The sequence below is a fragment of the Arachis ipaensis genome, chromosome B5, assembly GCF_059453495.1.
Source record: "Arachis ipaensis isolate K30076 ecotype BB chromosome B5, ASM5945349v1, whole genome shotgun sequence".
NCBI lineage: Eukaryota > Viridiplantae > Streptophyta > Magnoliopsida > Fabales > Fabaceae > Arachis > Arachis ipaensis.
The window spans coordinates 92914-117180 of record NC_142440.1 but is presented as its reverse complement, the minus strand read 5'-3'; the positions used below and the strand labels follow the sequence as shown (position 1 = coordinate 117180).

General features: G+C 27.5%; 1 protein-coding gene across 1 annotated transcript; it reads left to right on the top strand.

Annotated features, from left to right (window-relative positions):
- Nucleotides 1-429: 429 nt before the first annotated feature.
- On the top strand, nt 430-6366 carry LOC107641597 (protein DETOXIFICATION 27-like). The gene is made up of 8 exons (XM_016345080.3): nt 430-720; nt 1787-2328; nt 3372-3458; nt 4822-4878; nt 4976-5214; nt 5424-5542; nt 5909-5998; nt 6080-6366. Exons 1-8 carry the CDS (start codon nt 430-432, stop codon nt 6131-6133), a joined length of 1479 nt encoding a protein of 492 aa, XP_016200566.1. The 3' UTR covers nt 6134-6366.
- Nucleotides 6367-24267: the final 17901 nt, after the last annotated feature.

The following is a 24267-nucleotide window of genomic DNA, read 5'->3' as shown; positions in this document are numbered from 1 at the left end:
TGCACGTTTAGGATAAAAATTTGAACCAATAAAATAAAATTGTAAAATTGGATGAGAATGTATTATCTCACCCGAATTAAATTGGGACAAAATAAACTCACTTCTAAAATATTAAGAAGATTATACCGTACCAATAGTATTTCATCATAACTATCCAATTATGTTCCATGTTTAAAATTAATTTCTTTTGGTTTGAATTGATTTATTACAAGTTAATAATATCATTTATGGAATAATTCTATATAACAATATAACATACAGGATCCTTTTACTGAAAATTAATTTCACATTAATTATAGCAAGAAAATACATTCTTGCGGAATATTATGACATTTATTACTACTACATTTAGATTTCAGAGTGATTTAATATAAAAGAGGGCCCCATTGTTGGAAGAAAACAGCAGCAAAAGTGTGCATCCTCGTGAAAATGGCCAGCAACAATGATTCTTCTTCTTCAGCATCAGCATTGGGGGAAGAAGTAAAGGTTCCATTGTTGGGAGAACACAGTATAGATGGAGAAGAAGGAACTCTTGTGAGAAGGGTTTTGACAGAGTCGAAGAATCTTTGGCACATAGCAGCACCTGCAATCTTCAACCGTGTTGCAAACTATTCTATGTTAGTTATCACCCAAGCCTTTGTTGGCCACATCGGTGACCTTGAATTGGCTTCTACCTCTGTTGCCATCAATGTCATTCTTGGCCTCGACTTGGGCATCATGGTAATTCTTAATTATATTTTTATCATTTATTTATTTATCAATTTTTTTTGTTCTTGATAACTTTTTGAGTTTATTTGATTTGTATTTTAAAACACAATTTTATTGTTTTCTGAAGTTTTTTTCATTTTTTCTTTTACAAAATAGATAATCATCCAAACTAAAGCAATAAATCTTTTCTCAAACTATATTAGATTCTTGATCTATCAATGTCTGTCTTAATGACATGATTTATTTTTCTTTGCCTTTAGTAATTATTATCTTGTTATCTCTGTATTATTTTACAAACAAACAGTTCCCAATTACATACATTAGTGTAGAGGCTAAAAAAAAATTAAGATTCTTCGGAGTATATCTCATCCAATCAGGCCTGATCCATGACCTCTTACAAATAATATGGCAACAGAAAAAAAAAAGGGGGGGCTGATGGCAATGCAAGAGGATCGGCAGAATTGTTCATAGGAAAAATTGTGAAAACCATTAATTAGATGAGATAAAATAGTGTGACACCGATCGCGCACATCAAGGCTGAGTTTGTTTACAGATACAGTACATTGATACTGAATTAATGTATTTTGTGTCCATCTTGACAAGAAGGACACGAAGATACTAACAAGGAATACAATTTATTTTTTATTTTTTTATTATTCTTGTTAATTTTTTATAATTATTTTTTTATTATTATATTTTTCATCTCAAATTTTTTAAATAAAAAAAATGAGAATAAATTAGATTTTCATAATTTGTTCTATTTTATTATCAAACAGAATACAAAAAATACAAAATTTTGTGTCTCTGTCTTGTCCTATTCTATCCTCAGTGTCTTGTTATGTTCTCAAAAACATACGCAGTCCAAAAGATTTGATGGAGTAAAATCCAACCAAATAATTTATTGATTTGTTTCAAAAAAAAATTTTAATTCTTCCCTGCAAATTTTGTAAAATTGCAAAATGCTCCTCCACTATTTTTATAAATAGGTTTTCATATTAAAAAAAAAATACAAAAATAAAAATTTTTTTGGAAATCACACATTTACTCCTCATATAAATTTATTATATTTTTGGATCAGATGGGCATGTCAAGTGCCTTAGAAACACTATGTGGGCAAGCCTTCGGGGCAAAGAAGTACCACATGCTGGGCGTATACATGCAGCGTTCATGGGTTGTTCTGTTCATAATCTCCATTGCACTCTTACCCATCTTCCTCTTCGCCACACCAATCTTGAAGCTCTTGGGACAGCCGGCGGATATAGCGGAGCTAGCTGGGGCGATCTCCATCAGTATCATACCCATTCACTTCGCCTACGCCTTCTATTTCCCTCTCTACTTCTTCCTTCAGAGCCAGCTGGAGAACAAGGTGATTGCTTGGGTGTCACTCTTTGCATTCTTTGTGCACTTGTTACTTGCTTGGTTGGCTGCTTACAAGTTTAAGATGGGAGTGCTTTTTGTTGCTGCTGCTGCCAACGTTTCTTGGATAATCTTGACGTTAGGGTTTCTTGGCTATATCGTTTTGGGGAATTGTCCCGCCACGTGGACAGGTTTCTCCATTGAAGCTTTCTCAGGCCTTTCGGAATTCGCCCAACTCTCTGCCGCCTCTGGAGTTATGATATGGTACTTCTTTTTATTTCTCTATCTTGTGTGTTCCTTATTATTATCAAACTTACATGTATTCCATTCTCTATTTCACTAGTATACAGTCACATCTCTTTTATTACTTCAATGAATTCAAATAGCTTTAGAAATGGGTTATAAAACATATTATGTTTAGCACAACAATAATATCTGTATGTGTATAAAAAAACTTAGAGATTAAAGAATAATTACAAAAATTATTTTTCATCATTTAACATTTTTATCAAGAATATTTGTCATTTCAATGGAATTAAACAAAATAAGATTAAAAATTATTGATATCCAAGTGGCAGACACATACATAAAAATCTATTAATTACATTGACACAGTGTATTGTTTATACCTGCAGTTGGTGTATATTTGGTCTATGATCTGCTGAAATTTCTATTTTTTAATAATAATTTATGAAAGTTAGTTTTTAAAAGATATTTTTTTAAAATTTGTAATATTTATGTTTAGTAAATCAAAATAAAATGACTTTCAATAAATATAAGTAACAATAATTATATGTAATAAAATTATTATTAAAATTTAAAAATATTATAATAGATATAAATATAATAATTAAATTTAAAATTAATTAATATATAAAGTTATATAAAATTTTTTATTTTAATAGATACAAATCAGTTTTAAAAACTAAAAAGCGCTTCCTTAAGTGATTTTGGGATGTATAGGATTTGTATCTTTACTTTTTTGAATGGGTTGTTTTGAATATTTTAGATGTGTAATCTTTAAATTTTTTTTAAACATTGAACGTATAATTTTAAATTTTAGATGTATATTTTTTATTGGCAGAATTTTATTACAGGCCAAAGACTTTTCACGCAGTAAAATGGTTTGGACTTTGGAGTAGGATTATTAGTAGTAGTAGTAGTAATAGAGGAATATTAACCAAGCTGAAACTTGATTTTATTCTAACCTATTTTACTTGCTGTCTCCGTCCTATATTATTCTCCATCAATCCAAACATTAATTAAGGCAAGCATTCACGGGGATATCTAAATTTTTCCATTTACAGCTTGGAAATTTGGTATGATAGAGCACTATTATTGATGTCCGGAAATCTACCGAATGCTGCGGTTTCTGTGGAAGCATTAACCATATGGTAAATTGTGTTTATCATATCGTTTTAACTAATTAACTTATGGTTGTAAATTGCACTTCGCAACCATATAATTCTTGCAACCACAATATATATTATAGTGGGTTTGATTTTTGTTTTTTATTTTTAAAATTTTATAAAAAAAATAATAAATAATAAAATTTTGTTTTTACTAAATATTAAAAATAAAAAAATACGAACTAAATACACTCTTATTTATTATCTACCTCTTTTATGTTTATTTAAGGTTAGAGAAAAGAACACATTGATTATTGACTTTTTGGTTTGTGGACATTTAAATTTTTGAAAATTTAAAAATACATTTAAGTTACTGATTATGTTGCACGGATATAGGACACGACACAATACGGGATACGTCACACACGAATTTTAAAATCCTACATGACACGGGAACATGCATACATATAAAATATAAATTATTTTTTAGATAAATCGTAATAATATTTTGATATTTTATTGATATTAAAATATAAATTAGATTTTTTAATTATTTTTAATATCTTATTTTAATTATATCAAGTATTTAAAATATTTTTTGTTTTGATAAATAATAATATATACTATATCTAACTTTATTTTAAGAATATATGTTAAAAATAAGACTGGACACGCTGACATGTGATAGTATTTTTAAGTGTGTTTAGACGTGTCGAATGAGTGTCGGTGAGTGTCGTATTCGAAATGTGTCTGACACGCAGACACGACAAATCAACGAAGTGTCTGTACTTCATAGGTCCCTGACCTCTTCAAAATCTGGACACATCGATCCCTGAGTGACTTATCGCATTTTAAAAACTCTCCTACATGTACATCCGTAACGACTATATCAGTACAATGAGAATCACATTTGATTTATTCATTAGGTTTAACTGACTCAAGTGAACTGAGAGATTGATACGTCTAAGTTTTGAAAATGTTAGAAACTTAAATATATTTTTCAAATTTTGAAGGACTTAAATATCCAAAAATCAAAGCTCAAAAATCTATTTATCTTTTTGTCTTTAAGTTTATTATATATTTCGCAATATTTAGATCACATCAAAATTATAATTGTAATTTCAATTTAAATTCTTTCAAAAATGTTTAGTTAACAGGTGGTTTAAGATATATATTAAATATAGAAAGTTTATATTAGAAGACTAAAAATGTTAAATTTTCAAAATATTTACTGTATAGAAAATCTATAAAAACTATTAAAATTTTCTAACATATATAGATAATTTACGTAACAAGCATTTCTAAGACATTTGTTGGCAAAACCGTTCTAAAAATACTCGAAACTGCTCCTTCTTGTCAATATGTTTGTGGATTGTTGTTTTCTCTAACTTGGTTTCTTTTGTGGCAGCTTGACTATAAATGTATGGCAGATGATGTTTCCAATGGGATTCCTTGCTGCTACAGGGTAATGTATCTTAACTTCTTAACCTTCCCTCTTTATTAAGAAGCTCTATAAGGTTGTAATAACATTAGTAGAATAATAATGATGATGGATGTTGAAGAGTAAGAGTTGCAAATGAGCTTGGAGCTGGGAATGGAAAAGGAGCCAAGTTAGCTACCTTGGTTTCGGTGGCTGAATCATTTTCAATAGGCGTTTTCTTCTTGCTCTTGATTATAATCTTTCGCACTCAATTTGGCTATATATTTTCTTCGAGTATAGTTGTGATTAAAGAGGTTAATAAGTTGTCACTCCTCTTAGCCTTCACAATTCTGCTCAACAGTATCCAACCTGTTTTGTCAGGTAATGTATCATCTTTAAATTTTATCACATATATTAACTAGACACATTTTTTTTATGTCCTTTTTGTCTTATATATTGTAACTAAAACATATATAGAATTTATACAAAAATTGGTTGATCTTACAAGTGTGTATAGACTAACTTGATAATCAAAATTGATATACATAACAATAGATTTTCCTAAACTATATATATGCATGCTTCAACAGGGGTTGCCATAGGATCAGGATGGCAAAAATATGTGGCATACATAAACTTGATTTGCTACTATCTAATTGGGATACCGCTTGGGTTTTTGTTGGGTTTCGTCTTTGATCTTGGAGTTGAGGTACGTTCTATATATTTTAACTTATTCTTTTCTACAGCATTATTATAATTTCAGATGAAATCAAATCATAAACAAAAATTAGTCTAGAATTATGTACAGCCCTTTATATACATCAAAATTATTAATCAGAACGAAGATTAACACTAAGATAATTTTTCTGAATAACGACTTATTTTAACGGCCACTCAAAAATTTGTGACCAATAAGCTTTTCATAACAAAAAAAAAAAAATTGATTGCTAAATCGATAACTATATTTTCAAGAGCAAAATTATATATAATCTTTCTCATTAGTTAAGCATATTGTTATAATTTGATTTGCTTCAAGCGGTAGTAATGCTGATATGAATTAATAATGAATGATCAGGGAATATGGGCAGGGTTAATTTTTGGTGGAACTGCAGTCCAGACTTTGGTACTGGCCTTAGTTACTATTCGGAGTGACTGGGACAAAGAGGTAAACGATTTTTTTTTTTCTTGGTTCTTTGCACATATATATAGCAAAATAGGTAATTTATTGTTAAAATTAAAATTGCAGGCCGAGAGAGCAAGATTGCATGTGGCAAAATGGGAAGGTACTGTGAAGAACTGAACAAAAAGTAGTGTCTTTTTCACATGCAATGCAATAGCATATGCGTGCACTGATCGTAAGAATAATAAATGGACAAATGGAACTAATTACTATTTCTCATTTAAATTTCAAAAATGTTTAATAACAAAAAAAAAAAAACCAAAAATAGTCATAATTTATTTTATTTAGTATTTATTAATTATCACAACAATTAATTAATGCTAAATAAGACAAATTCTAACTATTTTTTTATTCTCCCTAACATTATGGAATTTGCTAACAGTTTGTTTGCTAACAACGAGAGTTTGCCAAATCCAAGCAATCCCTTCTCCACCTAGCTCCCACTGGATCCGACAGTTTTTTTTCTCATGAAGTTTATTTGCTAACAGTTTTTAGAGATTTTATGAAACTATAGTTTCTCATAATAGATTGATCAGATTCTTGGTGATAAGATTTAGATATAGCTAAGAAGATCAAGAGAAACAGCAAAAAAAAAAAAAAAAAAAGGTGAAAAACTGATGTGCGTGTGGAAAACCTCAGGTGTGCCAATAAAGATTTAGGTAGGATGTTTTGTCATTGCTGTCTCACATGGACATGGTATCTCTTTTATGGGTTCCGTTGAAGAATGCGAAGAAGGATTAGGAAATTAAATGAAGCTAAAATAGACAATATTCACATGCTGGGATGGTGTGTGTTTGCATTTGTGGGCACTGAACGTGAAAACCACACTGTCTATCAGATTCTAATTTCTTTTGGGTTGGGTCCATTGGCCAGTGTCTCTCTTAGCCTATTGTCTTTTTGTCCACACGTGAGCCCAAATGATAAAAGTTATGCTTCCCAATTATTCTTCTTTCCAATTATATCAGTTCAAGTTGACCCCCCAGAGGATGAAGGATGAGAAAATGTCAAAGCAGTGGTTGCTTGGAAGTTAGTAGTTGCATTATACATGTCTGGCAATTATTTTAGAGATTCTCAGTTTGCACGAACAAAGAACATCATATTGTGGTCCAACGGCTATCACTTATGATCTAATCTAATTACTACTCGTTGTTGAGTTTCCGCCACTCAGTTAAAGATGCTATTGGGATAAGACAACTTGCTCAAAAGCTCAAAGTGAAGCGGCGAAAATAAATTAAAAGAATGAATGAGAAAGAAGAACAAACTCAAGGAGTATGCTCTAGCTTGGCCATTAGCTAGCTCCAAGGTCATAAATATATCCTTGTCTTTTGTGACTTGTCTATTAATCCATTAATTAACTTTAGAAATTGTGGCTAATTTTGTAAGAATGAGTATTTTTTTAATTATTTTTATGTTCAATCCTGAAACAACTATGTAAGAAAATAATTGTTAGGAAACTAATCAGGGGCGGTGCAACCAGTAAATGAAAAAAAAAAAATCCAACTCAAGAGTCACTGTAATTTTACTTTTATTTTCATTCAAAATAAAAAATCACAAAAAAAAATCTGTAACAAAAATAAACATTTAAAATTGTTGTAAAATATTATCAAAATCTTTTCAATTATATGATAAAAAAAAATACATTACTTTTTGATATAGAAATATCTAAAACTTAACAAAAGAGAAATATATAAAATAATTTAAAAAAAATTCAAAACCTAATAAAAGGAGACATCCAAAATTATTAGAAAAAAAACATTCGAAAACTATTAAAAAAAATATCAAAAACCTAAAATAAAAAAACATCCAAAACATATAATAAAAAAATATTTAAAACTTAAGAAAAAAATTCCACAACTAATAAAAAAATCATCCAAAATTTAAGAAAAAGAGAAGGAGAAGAGGGTTCAGAGGGAGAAGGCACGGCGTCTTGTCTAGGGTGACAAATTGCAGGGGGAGGCATTCCGGTACCAGAGATTGTAGGGGAAAGCAGGCGCATCGCGGCGAGAGAGTTCGGAGTACCATCGCAGAATGAGGTGTTGCATAGAGAGGCGCAGGAATAATCACGGTTGGAGGGGGAGGGAGATCGCAATGTCATGGGGGAGAGGAATTGGAGTGGGAGGTCGCGCTAAGGCTTGGTTTGGTAAAGTTTTTGTTTTTTAAAAGTAGCTTTATGAAAGCTGTCTTTTAAAAGCTGCAGCACTTGCGTTTGGTAAAATCAAATTAAAAATGACTTTTAATAAGTACAAGCACCACAATTATGTTTAGTAAAATAGCTTTTAAAAGTTGAAAAAATCATAATAAACATGTTTATAACAAAAAATAATTTTTTTTTTCAAATTTTTTAAAAATTTATATAATATTTTAAAATAAAATAATGTTAAAATAAAAAATTCATAATAAACATAAATATAATAAATAAATTCTTTTATTTTTTAACTTTAAAATTTTATATAAGTATCATAAAAATTTATTTTATCCTAAATATCATCACTAAAAATAAAAAATAAAAAAATATATGAAGATTAGGTTGAAAAATAAAAAATATATGAAGATTGTGTTAGAATTTGTGAAGGTTAGGATGAGAAGTTAGAAATATATGAGGATTTCAATGGCAATATAATAGCGAGAAATATGTGCGGGAAAATGAAAAAAATTTGATAAGCATAAGCCAGCTTTGAAAAGCTCCCTCCTAGGTGCTTTCAAAAGCACCCCTAACTTTTAAAAGTCGTAAGCACAAACACTTGGGCTTTTTAATTTACCAAACGCAAAATGACGTGCTTGTGCTTTTAAAAAGCACAAGCACCTCTTCAAAAAGCTTTACCAAACTCAGCCTAAGTATTGAGGTTTGTGGTATGACTTGTGTTTATGAACCTAATTCTAATTTTTTTAAATTTTAAAATTAGAATTTTAAAAATTTTGGAAAAATTATTTAAATTGGCTACACATAGAATTAGTTATCTATACATTTTAATGAGCAAAATAATGAATTTGTTTATCACTACTTGACCAATTTATTGTGCAGGCGTGCGCTCATGTGCCTATGTGTATAAACCTTTATGCTAAAATATTATTGTAAGTTGGTACTTATATATTTTTAAATAGATTTGAGTTTTATATAAATAAAATTGTAAAATTTTTAATGAAAGATTTTGACTCAATAGTTAAAGACGTTTTATATCAATGAAAGGTTCTTAATTAAATATTTATTCCTAGTACATTTTATATATCAACTATATTATATGTACATTAACAAATCTCTTTAGTTTTAATATCCATAAATGTGCTGTAAAATTAGAAAAAATCTTTTTTTTTTATCGAATTTTATATAAATATATTATAACTAATTTTGATAATTAATTTTAATGTATAAATAATATTTTGAGATAACATGTTGGCATCACACCTAAGCTAGCAAACATAAAAAGATAAAAAAAATTGAACACCATATTTTGTATATAATATAAATACTGATAATTTTATTAATTTAAATTTTGATGTTTATAAATATCTCAATTTCAAGTGCATAAATAACACAATTCAGAACAAACGGGTGACCATATTGTAAAAAGCTGAAAGAGATGGTACTACCTAGCTATATGCATATGAATGGCCAAGATAATTTGACCACACACTATTGAATAATACAAGTCATAGAATAAAGGGTTTTTTCCCTTGCCTAAACGCCACCTATAAGTATATATAATGCACTATGTAGCCAGCCATGCATGCATCTATTATTGACGGGGATTTTGGCTTTGTGGAATTGTATGTATCCTCTAATGAGTACAAAATTTTAATTCACACATTATGGGATTTGATAGGCAACAATATTAATAGTGATTACTCACAGGGTGAATCATCTATAGATTATTCGGGAACCTTAGCTTGTATACAACTAGGAGCTAGGGAATGATACATGCATTTCGTAGCTTTTATTTAAATATACATAGTGATAAACTTCAAGAGCAATCAGCTTAGCTAGGTAGGTGGTTTAATTTATGTCGGATGCATGGTTTCAATTTTTACAGTTGCTATAATGCTATATTGTTGCAATCGTATTAATTAGACCACAATTATTGAGTCTCTTGAATTTATGTAATTTAAGTACAATCAATTATATTGCATTATTTAGAACTGCAATGAGTATACCAAAACCGCAATTTAAACATGGTTTATGAGAACTATTTTGGGTTAGTGGAGTGATTAGTTCAGTCATCAGATTAAGTAAGTATTAGGGGTTTGAGTTTCACTTTATACGTACAATAATCTATTAGTCATTGATAAATTCTTAAATAGAGTTTATATTTATGACGAATTTGTCCTTGATGACTGAATATATACCAAGAGAGAAAAAAAAGTTTATGGCCTGAACAGATATAATTAACCCTCCTCCTAATTAATCCTAAGTCACTTCAATTTTCGGTGTCTAACAAATTATTCAACTACTGATGGGAGAATTAATCAAAGTATGGTTCCATTTTCAACACCTAAAAAAGTTGGAATAACAATTACAAGTTTTGAAGCTTGGCCACACACAGTTGCATGGCACCTTTATGCATTATGAGCGGTCCTACTCCTATATACAATGTTGTTTTGATTGCATCCCTGCACAAATTCATTATAAGTTGTTAAATAATGTAGTTTGCACGATTGCAGTGTCTTTTTCATCCCTAAAACCAACTCTCTCTTATTATTTCCCTAGCTACCTAAGTACCTAGCTAGCTGGATCTCTCTCTTCTAGATCTCTTTTTTCTTTCTCAGTTAATTCTTTTTTTTTCCCCTTTTTTCCTGTTGTTTTATCCTTCATGTATATATGATGACATCTCTTCAATTTAACCCTTTGAAACGAATAGAAATTGATTAACTTTATTGTGCTGGACACAATCTCTGTTTCTTTCTCATCCATGATTAGCATATTATCAAGGCAATTATATATTGTTATTTTACCACCAAGAAGCTAAAGAAGTAGTGGTTATCACATTTTAGTTTTGGTTCTACAACAGTTGTTCTTAACTTATTATTGTATATATACCATGTCTAATTTATTTGTCATTAGAAGGAATGAAGTTATTACCGAAAGAGTCCAGTAATAAAAATAACATAAATATTCAATACAAGAATAATATAAAAGCACTCATAACATAATATGACAAAAATTATAAGCAAATAAATATATCAATTAAAGCAACAACAAAATACATTGATATTTTAATGTAGAAAACTCTTTTAATGTGAAAGGTAAAAATTACAAATCATCAATACCAGAAAAATGGCTCTACTATAATTAAATATGAGGTACATACAAGAAAATCTTAAATAAGGTACAAATTGTGCATACAATCAGTCGAAACACCAAAACACTAAACCTTAAAAATGACAAATGAGTAACAAAAAGATGAAAAATACCCAATAATAGAGCTGCTATCTGAAGTAGATTTTTCTCTTTACAGATCTCCAATCAAAATTTTTACCGTTTAAAATAAAAAATAAAATGAGATAAAATTGCAGTTCAAATTTCAGACCGATCCAACAATAAATGAATGAGAAACTATTATTTTAAATTTACTACTCTCCATAAAAACAAAAATTTCTTTTTTTTTCTTTTCTCTCACTTTGATAGATGCTCTCTCTCCCTCTAAATGACCTCAAAAATTTAATTAGAATTTTGTACTAAATCAGATTGATAATAGATTAATCTTAAAAGATTTTTGACTTTCTTGATCATTAAGTTATCTTATTAATTTTGTTCTTATACTCAACAAAATGAAAAATAGTTACTTTATTGAAAAATATATATAAATGGAGCGGATATTATATATTAATTTATTATTAGAAAAATATTTCTTGCGTAATTATCAATTATAAGTTGATATTGACGAAAACATGAAGTGTATTAGCTAGTATACAATATTAAAAATATTATTTATATATTAAAATTAATTATTATATATTTATATATAAATATATATTTTATTTAATTTATTTTTAATATATATTTTATATTAATTATTAGTTTCAATATAGCATATAGTCCATATAATATCGAAATAAAAAGTGTGAATGAAGATGGAAGGGAGGGTTCAAAGAAGAGTTAATTATTCTGTATGTTCCTATAATTTTATTAAATTTTTAATTAGATTTTTATATTTTTTTAATTGGATTTTTTTATATTTTTTTTAATTTAGTCCCTGTTATTAACGTTAAACATAAAAAAATATTAGTGAATTGTGACATTACTTATATATTTTTAGGGACCAATTAAAAAGAAAAAAATATAAGGACCTAATTGAAAATTTATCTTTGTGAGGTCCATTTGTCTTTTCGAAAATTCTATCCGGTCACCACCATATATACCTCTATTGTTAAAAACAATCACTATCACAGGTAATTAGTACTGAGCCAATGTTTGGATTGAAAAAAAAAATGATTAATCCTCACACAGTTACAAGAGCAATTTATTACATATAAAAACAAATATATGCAACCATATATAATCACATCAACATAATAAAAGAACTTGCATATGGTACATGGTAACAAAAACCATTGATATATTAATAACTAAAATTGTTTACAAAAACTTATTTCTATTGTTTTGTCGATTTTTAACAAATTGATGGTGATTTGATTTTAATGATCTGAGAGCGAAACATACTCCTCTTTTGCAGGTACCAATTCTATAAGTGCATCAAAGGTTCTCGAATTAGACGAGTGTTAAAACAGGTAATAAGTCCGAAAAATGCCAGAAAGGTAAAAGAAGTGTAAAAGAAAAGATTCGAAAAGTAAATTAACTGGAATCGAAATGACTTATGCTGAATTATAAAGAAAGCGATTAAAATGCCTTCGATCTGATCAAAAGGCTTTTGATAGAAACTTAAAGGGACTGAAATGTAAACGGTGCAAATAAATAAAGGAAACTTTGAATGTAAATTTGACAGTGAAATTAAAAGGTGCTTTGAAGATAAATCTGACAAAAAAATGTAAAGTTTACAGAAATTGTAAATAGAAATTTAAAAGCAATGGAAAGAATTCTACAGAAATCGAACTCGAATGTAGACTTAGAAATTCGTTGGGGATGTGAGTGTGCTTGAGTATATTTCTGAAGAAAAGTTCTAACCCTTATTTCCTAAAACTTACTAATATTTATAACCCATATCTATAACCGACCATTGATTACACGACGCTGCCTCATATGCAGATTCTTAGGTAATTGTTCATGCTCTTCTGCTCACAGACGTTACCCATAAATTCCTCGCTTGTTAGAGAGAGCCTTCAACTTCTCTATGGTAACCGCTCAATTCTCCATTCGAAAGTACCATTCGATTCTCAATTCGAATTACTTTTCGATTTGTTAATGTATTGGAATCGAATACGCGTCAGATGACTTCCTTTTAACACTTGCATGTGTATCTTTTCGATTTAGCTTATCCTTTCGAAAATATTTTTTCGACTAACATCTATATAGTTCCTCAAACAAGATAATCAATTTGACGGGCAAAAACTCAAAATAAGTATATTGAAAGCATGAATTTTTTCCTAAAGCAAGCAATACATATTTTCTCAAGTATTAACAAAAGACAAGACATATAAGACAATATTTCATAATTTTTTTTGCACATTCCTGGATTAAACTATGTCAAACAGTATCAACAGTCACCGACTCGTTTATAATTTAGTTTCTAGAAGAATGGACTCTTGCAAACAATTCCGAACAAATTCAAGACGATAAGAAAGGAAAAAGAAAAATCCAAATCCCCCATCACTACATAAAAAAGAGAAAAACAGAACCCTAATAAACCAGCATGATCATAACAACAACAATCAACAATAAACAAAATTCATAATCAGCAAAATCAATTCATATATCAATTCATCAATTAACAAAACCCATATATATATTGAAAACCTTAAACCATTATATCAAAAGAATTCAGAAATCAATTCAATAAATAGGTATTTAACCAGTGTTGTTTTTTCCGTAATTAGCTCATAAATCATTATAAAAAAAATTATCATTTGCTTAAACCTGTTTCATCCACTATAAAAAAAATTTAACCAGTTACCTGTTTTGGTAGATCGACTTCAGGCAGCAAGTTGAGGTGCGGCCAGGCAAAGGAGCGCAACAGAGGCCATAGAGCAGATGCACGAACAACGCAGAATAGCGCAGCGCAGACCAAGAACGACGGACGACGACAGACGCTCACGCCGTCAAAGAAGACGATGATGACAGCGACACAAATGGACGAACGGAGGAGAAACGCTACTGACTTCAATTCAGAGAACAAGCGCTAGCTATGGCTCTTTAATTTTAGGACAAAATGTTAAAGAGTTGTTTTAGTATTTTAAAAAAATGGAGATGAATTTAATTAACTATTCTAACCCAATTATAAAAGTATTCGATTTTTAAATAGAATGTTCTATTATCTTAAACGATTTTGTTACTACATAAACTAAATTAAAAAAAATTAATGTCTAAAAATTTAATTAAAAATTTGATAAAATTATAAAAACATACAGAATAATTAAACCTTCAAAAAAAAAGAACTAAAGGTCCCACGCTGTCTATTGGCTGCACCGTTGGGTGGCAATTGGCATTGACAAAGACTCGTTAACAACGCCACCTTTGACCTTTAGCCTCTTTTCCCATCCCATAAATTAAAATTAAGTTTAAAACCATCTTTACCTTATATATAAATTAAATATTAATTAATATAATTTTGATATTTTTTAGGAAAAGGTTTATGAGGAGATAAAAGATTACAAGCTAGCCTGCTAGAGAGAAGCGAGAATGATAGTTATGATTAAAATTACGAAAATGTTTAATAATAAAAGAAAATCAGTCAAAAATAATTATAATTTGTTTTATTTAACGACAATTAATAAATGTTAAATAAGATAAATTATGACTATTTTTTTTTTGTTTTTCTAATATTACCCTAAATTTAAAGTATTAAACCTACTTCTCACGCGATTTGGTAAAATTCTACCTAATTATGATATTTTTCTCATAAAGTATACTTATACAGTTATACATACATCATGTTTTCTCGAAATTTATTTATATATTATATATTTTGTATATATGTACATATTCTTTTATTTTAAAAACTAATTTACAACAATTGTCCCAAAGCAAATGAGAAAGTCAAAATTAATTTGAATTGAACGAATACATATGTGATGATGGTCACGATAGACGCTAGTATAATTTTCTTTAAATAATAATTACAACATTTCTTCTTCTTCTTCTTTTATTGTTTGGTTTCTTTCTCTTGCTCTTACATCACATGTGCAACTAGTCAATTTCCATTTCTTCAACAATCGATGAGGCCTTTTCTTCTTCTCCATGCCCCCTAATAAAACCCAGCATTAATAATGGCAGCATTTATATCGAAGAGCAGTATGTAGTAGTGATGGATCCAACACAACACAAAGACGGCCTATGTGGTCTGGCCGTCAACCAGACACTGATTGAACCAACACCTTCCAAGCGTGTCGTTTTGCACCTCCTTCCTATTCCCACTTTTAATTTTGGTCGTTTTTGGCCACAAACATAATTGGTGGGCAACTACTCTTACTAGCTTTTAAGTGCATAATATTATTATGAGTTTAGCTAATATGTCTTAAAAATATATGTTATTATTAGTAAAAAAATTTAAATATTTTTATTTAATAAAAAATAAAACAAATACATTGAAAATAAATTTAAATTTTTTATATTTTAATAAAAATTTGTTATTAATAACAAATTTATCACGTGCTCTTAAAATATATGTTAACTAAATCCTATTATTAATTATAATGATGTCCACCATCTATGAAATATATATCTTATTGTCCTTAATTAAAGGGATGCTTTCATAAAGATGCGTAAATTGTATTTTTGTAAAGATATTTACGTGTCGCATTATTATTGGACGTATTAATGAACTGGTTATTTTTTAATTTTTTAACAAATTAGAAAAAAAAATCGATTTTTTTTATAACAATAATAACAAACCCAATTTTTTTTAGGAATTTAATTGTACTTTTAAATTTTTAGGAATTTAAATGTCCGAAAAATAAAAAGTCGGAGATATAATTGTCTTTTTATCAAAAAATTTAAAAATATTCGATTTAGATGGTATAATTCGATCAGATTAAATCGGTCTAATAATTATAATGTAGACAATTGAGTTTATTATTGTTATTATAGTAAATCGATTTTGTTCTGATTTATAATAAAAAATAAATTATTAACCGATTTAATAAAGATATTTAATGATAGCATGACATATATAAACATCTTTAAAAAAAAAAATATTTTTAATATCTTTATTAAAGTCCCTTAATTAATTCCCTGCTGGATCTTAATTGCTCCTGCCAGAAAAATACGAGTTTCATTAAATATAGACTCTTTCCTTGCCCTATTGATAATGGTAAAGATCATATTATTGCAAAAGCTGTCCATTTAAGTTTTGAGTAAGGTTACGTAAGCTAAAATATCATAAATAATACATGATTAATAACACTTTTATTTATAAGAGAATATGAATATTTTTTTAATTTAATTGACATAATTAATTTTTTTATAATTAATTTTTTCTTTTTAATTACATCAAAGATTAATCCTAAATTTAATATAAGTCAAATATCAAAAGATCCTTCCTTATTTTTCTACATTCACAAGTTTACAATTGTTTTTAAATAAAACTTCTAAATTTTTATATCACTAATCTTAAAAAATATCTCAAATCATCACCTCGTCATATTTTATAAAAAATCAAAACATCTTAAATTTAATAATCTCTATTTATTAAAAATAAAAAAAATAAAAAATTGTTGGTTTATAACCTGTATAATAATAATAATAATAATAATAATAATAATAATAATAATAATAATAATAATAATAATAAATCAACATTAGTTCACTGATTATGAATGTTATGTATTTAAAATTATAAATGTAATACGTATAAAATTATGAATATTAAATTAGAGGATTTTAACAACTTTTACAATATAATTTACATTTTTAGATATAGATTATTATAAAATAAAAAATAAAATATAAAATATAAACAAAAATTAAAAAACAAATTTTTAAAAATAATTATTAACTCATCATATTAGTATCAATAAAAAAAAAATATATATAAATATCAAATAAAAATATTAAAATAATTCAAATATGATCCATTAATATATATATGAGATAATTTAAAATATATAATAAAAAATATAATTTAAAATTTGGTAATATTAAGTGTAATTTTTTTTAATTATGAATATTATATGTATATAAAATTATGAATATTATGAGTACAAAATTATAGATATTATGTGTATAAATTTATAGATGCTATGAATAGTAAAATTATCAATTAAATAAATTAATTTAAGTATTTGACATTTTTTTATGTATATAAATTTATGAATGTTATAAAATTATATGTATAAAATTATAGATGTTATGAATGTAAAATTATAGAAGTTATGTTAAAAATATTTTCTCAAATTTTACTATGCAAACCATAATTTTACATACTGATTGATATAAAAAATAATAAAACATGAAAAAATATTAAACAAATTTTTAAATAAGACTTTAATTGATCATATAGAATTATTTAAAATAAATAAATACAAATATTAATTAAAAAATATCGAAATAATTTAAAACTATATCTTAATAACGCTTGTGATAATTTTTATATATACTCTTTGAAATCAGATAATGGACAACCCTCTTCATTATGAGTTTAAAAGTTGTTAAAATCTTTGGTTGAGGGGTGAATAGGTGATTCTCTCCATAAAAAAATTGGGTGCAAGGATGTCATTAAATTTAATTCTTTTCCTAATAAAATACTCAATGCATATAAGTTATTACTAATTAAATCTATCATTAAAACAATCAAATTATTTTCTTAAAATAACACTAAATACATAACAGATATTATTATTAATATGTAATTAAAAAATCATAATAATATCCTTATACTAATGCTATACGGTAATCAAAGTTTTAGTCATATAATAGTTAGAATATCGATTTAACTCTTAAAATCTTTCGATATTACAATTTTAAATGAGTTAGTTGATTTTACGAAATTTGTACTAGATCTGACGATTTTACGATTTAAATCTTGTTAAGAGTTTACGTTTTACGTACTTAATTTATTTTTTTGATTTCACATAAAATTTCGATTTTCTCTATCTTGATTTTAGTTTTATACAATAATCAAGGTTTTATTGAAATCTTTAAAAAGAAAATAAATTAATATTAATGCCAATTAAAAGATATTATTCAATTAGTTTTTATTATAATTAGTGTATGAAAATTATTTAATTAATGACAAATCAATATATAATAAGAGTGTGGGTTGTAAAGTGTATGTATGAAAATGATATAGATGAAGTTAAAATAAAAGCTTCTTGATAATTTTGGGCTGAAAGTTTTTTGCTTTCGAAACATTTTTCTTAATTTTATTGCCCACATTATTATTATTAGTGATGTATGGATATAGGTCTTCGCTAATCTTGGTCAAAATTATTTTATTGCAAATGTATACTTATGTAATAACATAGCTAGGATGATAGCATTCGGGCATATATGTAGACGTATATATGTATTTACGGAAGCCATAAAAGTTTGTAGGGGTGGCAAAACGGGTCGAGCCCGTCGGGCCGATCCGCTAAACCCGCTAAAAAAGGCGGGTCGGGCTAGGAATTTGAGCCCGCCAAATTAAAAAAAACCCGCTAAACCCGCACCGCCAAATTGGAGGGTTTTGGCGGGGCAGGGCGGGCCAGTCCGCCGGGCCGAAGATTTTTATTTTCTTTTTTTTTTAATTAAATAAAAGAGTGATTATTATTATAAAATTAATAATTATAGAATTTTTAAACACTTTTTTTTTTATTTTTTGTTTTTATTCTTTTTTGAGTTATTAACTTTATTTATTTTATTTTATAATTTTGTATATATGCTCAAATTATGTGACTTATTTTTTAAAATAAAGATGATTCTATTGACAAATATTATTTTGAACAATTTTATTGAAGTTAAAAATTAAAAAAAATAGTAAAAAAATTATATTATAATTAGACTATTTTTTATTTGTATTTGATTTTTTAATTATTATTTTTTGGTTAATTTTAATGAATTTTATTTTTCAAAAAAAAAAAAAAAGTCAAGCGGGCTAGCCCGCCAACCCGCCAATCCGCCATAAAACGGGGTGGGCTAGCATTTTGAACCCATTTTAGTTGGCGGGGCGGGCCGGTCCGCCCCGTTTATGTAGCGGGCTTAGGCGGGGCGGGCCAGCCCGCTTTGCCACCCCTAAAAGTTTGTCATCATAAGTGGCCTATTTAGATGATTTTCAGATAAAGTAAATTACTATTTTGACCCTAAAAAATTTGACTGTGATCAAATAGCCCAAGAGAAAGTAATATTGTGATCTTTTAAAGATAATTTCAGTTTGACAAAAAATATATCCTTTTTCTGTAAGTGACAAACCAATGCATACATTTGATCTAATTTTTTGTTGAAACATGTGAAAAATTATTTAAAAGGTAAAATTAAAAAATTTAGGAAACATTTCATCTCTAAAATCTGTTTTCAATTTTTTATTTTTTAACATTCGCATAAAAATCAATAAATAATAATACTTTATTTAGTGTAAAATTATTAAATTTAAATTATCAAAATCTAACTTTTAAAATCCTTTAATTTTTTGAATATATCTTCCTATATTTAGTTCATTTTGTTAAATTGACATTATTTTTGAAAGACAAGACGTCACCTCTTTTTCCCAAATGTCATTTTGTCAAAAATTAAATCTTTTGAAAGCTAAAATAGTAGTTTTTATCATTTTAGTTAACATATAGTTAGCAATTCTATTTGCAGTCTCATATACTCATTATTTTAGAGGAAAGAGATAGAGAGCATATTTGGTTAGTTGATTTTCTTATTTTTCTCCTGTGTTAGCTACATCTTGGCTATAAAATAGTTCACCATATAGTTTAAGTGACCATAATTTTTTAGCTAATGATTCTATTTTCACTTTTCATATTTTACAAATTTAATGAGTTTTTCTTTGTATTAATTATACGTTGATCGAACACAAATCTGTTAGATATGTGACATATATAATTCATATAGTTGTTCTATATACTTAGTCCATGATGAACTTTTTCTTGCACTACTATTTTAGAACAAATTTGCAATTCGATTAAGCTTTTATAGAGGAGCGTAATATGCCTTGTCTTACGTACTCAATTTGATCAAAGTATAAGAAGCCTATAATTAGTTAATTAATTAGTTAAAGAAAACGTTAAAGGAAACATTTTTAATAGAAAAGGTAGGAAGTTGACTAATATTAATTTAAATAAAAAATAAAAAGTATAAAACAAAAAATGTTAATCATCTAACATTTTAATTAAAACCGAAAATTTTCTCAACACACTCCTTCGGTATGTTATGGTTAAAGATATAATTATTTATATATTTTTTACTATCAATTTAAATAAAAAAATAATTTAATTATATTATATTAAAATTTTTATGATTGAAAAATTTAGAGTTTCATCTTTGTTAATCTAAAAAAAAAGAATTTTATCATAATGTTAATAAAAAGATCAACTATGCAAAAATTCATGTAAATCTAAAAAAATTTCTTACGTAAAAAAATATTAAAAATATAATTATTTATACTTTTTTTTTTTTCAAGTTAAGTTTCTAAAAGAGGTAGTTTTGTGATAATTATTAGTACTTGTTCCAATATATATAACCAATCAGGAATATGATAGGATCATATAATAATAATATCTATCAATGAAGTCTAAGGCCCCATGCCCATTGGTCAAAATTGTTTCTTATTAATATAGTTGATATGAGTCCCGCTAAAGAGTTTATGGGGTATTTGTATAATGTGTACAATGCGCTACTTATTTAGCCCAATATGAGTTAAAAATAAAAATTATTCATAAAATAATAAATTTAAAACCTCTTATTCAGTTAGTTCACATCAAATTTCAAATTTTAAATTCTCTAATTTTAAATTTTAAATTTTAAAAAAATCCAGTTAGTTATTTCAAAAAAATAACCATCTGAAATCCTCCAATACTTTCTTCTTTTTCAACCGGTGGTCATCCCACCTTCATCAATAATCATCTCATTTTACCGTCGGTACTTGGCTTGCCATACGCCACTCACCTTTAATAAAAATAACCATCCACTTAAGGATAAAAATAATCATCCGCATACCTAATGAATTGAACATCTAACATATTTTAATTATATATAACTAAACTCAATCCAATCAAAATAATCATCTACATAAAAATAAAATAACCATCCGCATACCTACTAAAATGACCATCATAAATTGACCATTAAAATAGAACAACAAGATGAATAAACAGAAGAAACTATTATTGTGGCGAAACATAATTTTGAAAGACTAGGCATGACAAAAGGGACACTGTTGTGAAGCATAGGACTCAAATCATGAAAGAAGCTAACCATGTTTAAATCCGAAGAAGAAGAGCATGATGGTATCATCGGTGAGAAGAGGCTTGAAGGAATGGGAGAAAGCGAAGCCGATTCGAAAGAGAGGCACGAAAACAGCGGCAGCAACATTAGGCTTAGCGTCGGAGGGCGAGGCGCATCGGGCTGACCAGCGGAGGTGAGGACGGTGTCAGTGGGAGGATGCGGCGGCCTCGGTATGGCCGGCGAAAAATTCAGTGACGCGAGGTGAGAACCGGAGAAGATGACGGTGAGTTTTGAACGTACATAGTGTGAATGGATTTAAATACTAATCTTAATTTTCAAATTTTAAAATTTGAAATTAAATAATTAATTAACGATCTAATTTTAATTTTAATTTTATATTTTTTTAATTTATTGTACACAATTGAGGAGTGGATCCTCTCCTGTAAAAAAAACGGAATGATGTCCAGTTTAATCTAACCATTTATTACTTTCTCTCTTATTTAATTTTGGTCTCACTTAAATAATTAAAGATAAAAGATCACACTTTATTTTCTTAAGTATTTTTTTCACCGCATAAAATCTATTTTCCAATTAATATTGGTTCCAATACTTTCTAAGTTGATATACGATCATCAAACCGAAAGAATTTTCCACAAATATCGATCACAAAGTCATTGCCTTGTAGAATCCAAGGTAGAACAAGTTTGAAGATTGACACATTCTAATAACCATCCATTCCCGTTCTAGAAGAAATTAATGTTGCGCGCAGAGCACTTGGATTTACAAGAAAATAGTTTAAAAAAAAATCTTCATTTCAGATAAATTATTCATTGTAAAACTATTTTTAATAAACATATTTTTATTATATTTTGCTATTAATTTCTTCTTACTTATTCTCTCTCTTTAACTAAATAAAGTTACTAATAAAAAAAAAATGTTCTCTAGCTTTTTTAAATAAACACTAACTTATGAAACCAACTTTTATGAAAGTGTACACTTATTTGAGACTGGAACTAACATGAACGAACATTTTTTATTTTTTCATAATAAACAAGACCTACACAATAACCAAATGTCTACGCTTTATTCTTTTATCATGGACCAAAAGAATAATATAATAACCAGGCTTACACTTTTATTTGATATGTCAATTTATCAAAAAGATAAAATACGATTTATTTCGGTGCTCCATATATAAACATAAAACAATTTCTCCCAACAAAAAGAAAAAAAAGAACAACTTAAATTAATTTTCTACCACCACAAAGTTTTTTTTTTTTCCTGGACTGGCGCCACCACAAGTCCACAACGGTAAGCTTCACTTTGCCCGATCACGCATCAGCATTTAAGGGCCAAACAACGTCTGGTTCCTTGGTTTCACTCTAAGTCCAATAACAAGCAAAGTTTCAGCATGGACCAGTAATAATTAATGAAATTTTTTGGTAAAGATAATTAATGAAAATGAATGGCCCCCCAACATGGAATAAATGCTTTTAATTTTTCTCTTCATTGTTGTCAAATGTGATTTTTATCATATATTATTATAAAAAATTATGTACGTAAAAAAGGAATTTATCTATCTTGTGATCTAAAAGTACATGGTAAAATTACAAATTGAAAAAAAAAATTTTTTGTCGAAAATATAAAAAATTTGATTTTTCAATGTATTTATTTTGTATTTATTAAAAAAATTAAAACCTTCTACTAATAATAAATTTATCATGTATTCTTAGAAAATATGTTAGCTAAATGCTAAAAAAAGTTATCCACCAAATTTATGACGATTATAGTTATTGGAGAAAAAAAAAAGAGAGTAGAAAGAAGAGGAGAAAAAGAAGTATAGCAATTCTATTATTGTAAACTATTGTTATTATCCTTAACTGATACATACAGTTAAGGTCCAGTTTGGATAAACAGTTTAATTAATTTTTTTTAAATAGCTTAAACAATAAATGACTATATTAAAAGTAGCTTATAAATAAGTTATTTTGTATTTGGATTTTTAATTTTAAAAGTGCTTATTTTATAGAAATGTGATTAAAAATAGTAGTATTATGAGAGAAGTAATTTTTTTAACTTCTCTATAAACTCATAAATAGTTTCTTAGAAAGTTGCAATTTGATTTTGAAAATTGCATTAGACATTAATATTACTACTTTTCATAAGGCAAAAATTAAAAAAAAATTACTTTTAAAACTTTCCAAACAGACCTGAATATTATTTATAGTAATATAGATAGTTAAACCTATCAGCTCTTCCATCAAGTTGACTTACTAACTCCTTACATACATGTATACATAACTAACTCTATATCCTTTAATACCCTCCCCTCTCACAATCCTAAGAAGATTTTAGTGCCAACCTGAGTTTGTTTTTGAATTTGTCAAAGAGTAAGTTTGACAATGATTTTCTGAGGATGTTCATGATTTGTTTAGTCACCAAATTTTTTATGACACGATTATGTACAAATTAAAAATTGAATTCAAAATATTTTGTGCGCTCATAAATAATAGAATTATAGGCTAAGAATACAACATACATATTATCACAAAACATAGTGGGTGGAGTGTGATAAGACTAATGAAGTTCATATAGAAGTGTTTAAATCCATATGAACTTAGAGAATACTGCAGACAGTGTGCGAAATTATGTTTTTGTTGAGTTTCTATTGACAGTGGGTTGTTTGCTACACTTCCATGAAACTAAATTTGGACCAAAATAGACGCAATAACCTAAACGTATCAATGATCATCCAAATCAACATTCCAGTCCAAATCTAAAAGAG